This window comes from Typha angustifolia, chromosome 14 (assembly GCF_048772165.1).
Source record: "Typha angustifolia cultivar Huaian chromosome 14, ASM4877216v1, whole genome shotgun sequence".
NCBI lineage: Eukaryota > Viridiplantae > Streptophyta > Magnoliopsida > Poales > Typhaceae > Typha > Typha angustifolia.
Window position 1 is genome coordinate 2,989,216 of NC_133252.1, and position 5,966 is coordinate 2,995,181.

General features: G+C 38.6%; 1 protein-coding gene across 1 annotated transcript; it reads right to left on the bottom strand.

The window, feature by feature from the left end:
* Positions 1-505: 505 nt before the first annotated feature.
* Positions 506-5,309, bottom strand: LOC140776293 (transcription elongation factor TFIIS-like). Its single transcript, XM_073119954.1, has 2 exons — positions 4,982-5,309; positions 506-1,854 (listed from the first exon to the last, which is right to left on the bottom strand). The coding sequence occupies exons 1-2, from the start codon at positions 5,129-5,131 to the stop codon at positions 835-837; spliced, it is 1,170 nt and encodes a 389-aa protein (XP_072976055.1). The 5' UTR covers positions 5,132-5,309; the 3' UTR covers positions 506-834.
* Positions 5,310-5,966: the final 657 nt, after the last annotated feature.

Sequence of the window (5,966 nt, forward strand, 5' to 3'; positions counted from 1 at the left end):
CACTTACTACTTTGTACGTATCTTGCTAACCTTAATACCTATATATATTGGGAATCCCTATGAGGCCAAACAAAACTATGGTCGAGTTTGGAAAACGATGGTGAATATGAAACAAAATAGAAAACAAGGGACAAGGCTTTAGGCAAAATCTGCAAGTAGAGCAAGAATTCCACAGTAGAAGATGGCTTCCTAGTGTGCAAATGGACTCATGAAATTATATTTGTTTCCTTTCCTTTTAGCAACTATAATTTCTGTTGATAGATGCAAAGTGCAAAGTGGACAAATCCATCTTTAGTTTTCTGTCAGACCAGGAAAGGAACCAAACTGCTTGTTTGAACTCCTGTGTCATAAAAAGAAGCAAATGACTCAGCATATCGCAAGCTGTTGTCCATAATCCTCCTAACATGTAACACTTCACAGTAAGGCAACATCAAAGCTTCCTGGAGACATACACCAAACATATTACACTTTGCTATTTAACGAAGTAGCCCAGAGAACAAAACTAAAGAGCATGCGCTAGAATTGAATTGAAAACATCAGGTAAAACACAAGAACTGCATTTACATATACATATGAGAACAGCAGTCATACTAAGATCATAATCATCAGCCAATCCAAAGAAAACTAGGTTAAACTAGAATTTGTTGGACCCATTTAAATAAGACACGGGAAATCCAACATCCTATCTGGATCATTGTTTGTAGATATTAACGGGAGAAGGGTGGCACTACTGTTAAGATATGAGAAGCTGCTTTCTAAGAGGTCATTAAGGTGCCCACCTTCTCAAATGCAAGGGTTAACATGCCAGAACTCATGTAGAAGTGGTTCTGCCACTCAACAGAACTTCCAGTGGTTGTTGCAGTTCACACAAGTAACAAATGTCGTCATTGGCTCATCAGCAGACCGTGTTTGCAGTTGATAATACGTTGTCTTTCGCTGCCCACAACGTCCACATTTGAACTGATCGGTCGTTGCTTTAGGAGCACCTGCACGTTCACATTCAAATAACGCCTTTGCTTTGATCTGCTGATTTTCACGTTTCCTCTCATCACTAGCCATCTCCTCTGGTGTCATATTGACTATATTTTCAGGCAACACATGTCCAAGAAGAACCCTTCTCCGAAAATCTGGGTTATTGCTGTCCTTCAAATTGAACATTATAGATCTGTACTTTTGCTTGTGAGTGCCAGTTTGAGAGCCCAACTTTTCAAACAGAACAGACTCCACAGTAACGGCAACACGAAATGGATCACATGCATCAACTTCATCCAAGATATCCCTTATTTCTTGTCTTACACTTTTCAAAGTTTCACTTGAAACCTTAGAGAAAGACTCAGCAAGAATTTCCCGGTACTTATCCCTAGCAGGATTGTTACATCTTATGATTGACGACAGCTTTGGAGGGCAAATGGAGTCTGATGATTGTCTTTTAATACCAGACACCTGATTCTCTTCCTTAATTATCTTTCCAACTATTGCAGTTTCACCTGCAGAGATTTTCTCAATTCTCCCTGACTCAGTTCTATCAATTTGCATTTTCTCTGACATTGACACCTTCTCGGCCTTTATTCCTGTCTCACCATTTGATATCTCAACCTTCAGACTTTCATATTCTGAGCCCACCACACTCTTGACAACTCCACCTTTTCTTGTTTTCTCAACCTTCATAGATTCTACCTTTTCAGACTTCTGTACAACCGTCCGCGATTTCTTATCCAGCAAGTTATTCTTCTTCGCACTACTTATTGATGCTTCCTCAATAACAACATTCTTCCAGAAGTGTAATACATCAGAAGCCACAGTCCTAATTTTCTCCTCAGAATGTTTGGTGAGATATCGAAGGCGTTTCCCCACCTGAAAAAGGAGAAGAGTAGCATTTATTATGAGTGATGTGGAAAATGATAATCAGACCAGTAAAAGAATAATGTTCTGGTCAGAATCAGTAAAGATTGTCAGACTAGTGCCTATGAATTTCAACGATAACAACTCCAAATGTAATGTTCCACATAATGTTAGATGTTTCACAGAATCCAGAAGAAACAACAGAGAATACTATTTTGTCAAGCAACGCTAGCATATTTTAATAAATCCTAAGCATTTGAATATGATGCGACACACTTAATGTAAATATTTGTATTGAATAGTCAATAACACTCTAATGTCAATATCAATCTCAAATTTAGTCATCCAGAAAAGTACTAATTCTGAATTAGTGGTCCAAAGAAATTTGGTCCCATGTTATGCTCACTTTGCCTCGAGATAAATTGCCTTCCATTTCCAAGAAGCAGATATTATGCCTCTTAAAGCAACAACTTCAGAAACAGATACAAAATTAAAATTCATTTAAGCTAAAGCAAGGGGTAGTTGGCATCCTTACAGTGCTTTAAGTAAAATCCATGAACCAAATCAATCTCAACTAGACATTTGAGGTGATCACAACGACTTGGTCCAGTTACAAAGATGAGAATCAGCAGTATTGTCACATGAGAGTACCTATGAACATCAAGTACATAATTCCTAATATGCATCTTATTGTTGCTTAACAAGTTTATACACAAACACTGAAATGGAAAAAAAATATTCACAGGACCCTTTTCTTTATATCACTTTCCTTTAAAGAGAGTTGATAAAACAAAACAACAAGATCAGGAGCCAGATGGCAGGCCTCTATCGACGACATCATTAAAATCAATTCTGACGGATCATACTCCTACCATGATTCTAAGGCCTGGGCCGAGTTCGTTGCCAGAGACAGAATTGGCCCACCACTGTTCCTGGGGGCTATGCCTGTCTCTGCCAATGAACCACTGCAGGCCGAAGCTGAGGCCCTCAAGCTTGCCTTACCCAAAGCTAGAAAGGCCATACTTCTCAAGATAGCAAACAAGGTGAGCTCCGAAGTCCTTACCGAAATTATATTTCATCGCCAGGTTGTCCCTTGGTGCCTCAAACACACTTTTGGAGATCTGTTCCATTTAATTTCTGGTTTTACCTCTGCCTCTGAGACTCTGCTTTAGGGAAGCCAACCAAGCGACAAATTGGCTGGCAAACCTAGGTAGGGAACAGGGGTTCTCTTCCTTTTGGGTTAACTCTATCCCTTCTTCTTTAACTAGTTTACTATATAGGGATGGAGAGGGTATCGATTATAATACCTAATGTTTTTTGTTTCCCATTTTGAGGGAATGGAATCGCCTTTTTTGATTAAAAAAAGAAAAGAGAGTTGCCATGCAAATAGCTCTTTGGCAATAAATTCATGCAATAGCTCTCCAAACATCAACTCACTTCACTCGTAGCTGCCTTACATGGGTAGCTCAAATTTGGACCGAATCCATAATGGAACTAAATCTTCATTCAATAGGTAGTCAGCAAGACACTATATACAACTCTTGATTAGTATACCCGTGATTGAGATCATGGTTTGAAGTTCCATTTTCGGGTTCAATTTCATCTCCATTAGAAAATGAATCATTTCGATTGGTTTCCATTCTAGTTTTGTTATCTCATTTTCAAACTGCTTTTGCTAATAGCCTTCTTTATTGTATTTAAAATGCATTACACAAGATCCAATAGCCTATAATCAATGAGGTTGATATCAGATTAGGTATAAGTTTGATTCAAGTCAAACCCAGCTCGAAATCTACAACTTATGTTATCAGGGTTGTTTCGGTTGGATGGTAGTTTGGGGGGCTTTTTCAGACTGGAAAGAACATTTTGGCGAAATGTCTTGGTTCCAGACAAAATTTCAAAACATGGTTAAGCTACTCGATTCCCTGAGAGGTCGGGAATTCCAACAGGTCGAAGTGTTAATTTATGATATAATGCGCACATCATAAGTTCCCATTCATCTCAAAACTCCAGATCCAATATTCACCTTAATACCATATCAGATTGGAGTTCACATATCTACAATGTATCAAATCTAGAGATTATCTCCATGAACCATAGAAGCAAAGGAAGCGGCAACAATGAGTCACAGCAGATTGCAACTTCACATGGAGGTTTCCTCCCTCCTAACTCTTTCTCTTCTCACATGCCCTTCTCTCTCCTCTTATCTTCTTCTCCCTCTCTCTCTTTCCATTGTAGGCCATGAAAATGTGATGCCAGAGCCAGTGCACATGAGGCTACAATTAAATCCTTGTTATTAGGTACCTAGAGATGGATTTTACTGAAGTTAAGGTGTGAATATATCTTCCTACAAAATAAATGCACTGCACTAATCATAATTAATCAAGACATGCTAGGCGGCACATAAATCCTTGGTGTTAGGTATGCAGCAACTTAAGAGGTGGATAGACTAAAGAAAAAGGTATGAATATCTAAACCCAGAAATATATGCAATGCAAAACTCAAAATTTGTTATGATTAATTAAATTCTGTTTTTGTAATTAGAACTTGCGAGAATTTTGTATGCCTTGTGCATGCAATTTTTTAGTTTTTTTTTTTTTCGCATATCACCACCAGAATTTCAGTCTTCTTGCAGAAACCTCATCTTTTTTTGACATATTTTCAAATTGACACCTACATTTTTCAGGTACCATTGCATGAAGCCATTAACTTTCGGTACAATCTTTTTTTCACTAAACAGCCAACCAAGTGTTCTATCAACTCTTTCCCCTTCTAATCTGATGGAATGTATTTTTTCTAAAATATATAAACAAGGAATCGACATGCAACTGTGATAAAAAGAGGAGATCCTTCACAACAATAACAAAATACAGGTAGTTATATGCAAAAAATAAAAAATAAAAGAAACTGTTTAACTTCCCTATTTTGTGAAACAATTGAGTTACAACTTACATCCTAATAGCATGGATTTCATCTCGCCAAAGAGTTAAAAAAAAATTAGCCATGGTAGCTACTAAAAACTACCAAATTCGATGTCAGAAAGCAATGCATTGCGTGGATTTGGAAGCGCACAAGCTAATAGTATTCCAAAAGACAACATTTGAAAGCACACAACCACCAAATCAGAAGGCATTACTACCTGAGTCTCCACCAAATCCTTCGTCGTCACCGGCATCTTCCTCAGCCGCCGCAGCGCATCCACGCATCTCTCGGCCTCCGCCGCATCCCCCGCCGCGTCCGCCGCCTTTCTCGCCGCCTCGAAGGTCTCCAGGAGCTCCTCCTTTTCCATCTCGATCGAATCAGAGCTCAAAAAACTCGAAAAAAATATGAAAAAAATCGGAAAAAATTATAGAAAAAGAAGAAATAAGAGAATAATAGATCTAAGAAGAGAAATGAGGATAGATCTAGGGGTAAATATAGAGGAGAGAGAGGCAGAGCTCGCGGTTTAGAGTCGGAAGGACAGAGGAGAGAGAGCGAGAGCGCGGTAAGAGTGAGACTAACACTTGTTCTCGCCTTCTAGGGGTTTCGAACAGATCGTACGGCCATTGCAGTGACACGTGGCCACAGATTAAGTCCCCTAGGCTTAATACGTGGTCTGTAGGACAGTAGGAGCTAGTCCTTCGGGCAGTGGCGGTTGACACGTGCGAGGTACGAGGCAGGCGCGTGACCCGGGCAGATTCCAGAATGCTTGGATTCGGAAGCAGATCGTCTGCTAGACCGGTTGCAGGAATTCTGTGCACCGAGTGATTGGCACTCTGTGATTGGCTTCCATACCGGAATACAGTCATTTCACAATCTTGACTCTTGAGCTAGGCTTCTAGAAGGAATCTAAAATGCTGTTAATGAGTGAAATTCCCGAAGTTGTTAGATTAAGAGTACGATGCACAAAAAACCTTAGTTAAGATCAATTTATAATAAATTAATAATTAACTAGAGAGAAATCCTAGCCATCAACAGTTTTTCTAATGTTTTAATTGGAGTTTATTATTTTGCTCTAATTAAATAGAAAATAAATATATAAATATATAAACTCAGAACAAAAACTATGTGAACTTAATTACCAAAAAATCTTTAGATTAAAAGAATAATGAATATTTTTAATCTTTAGATTAAAAATATTTATT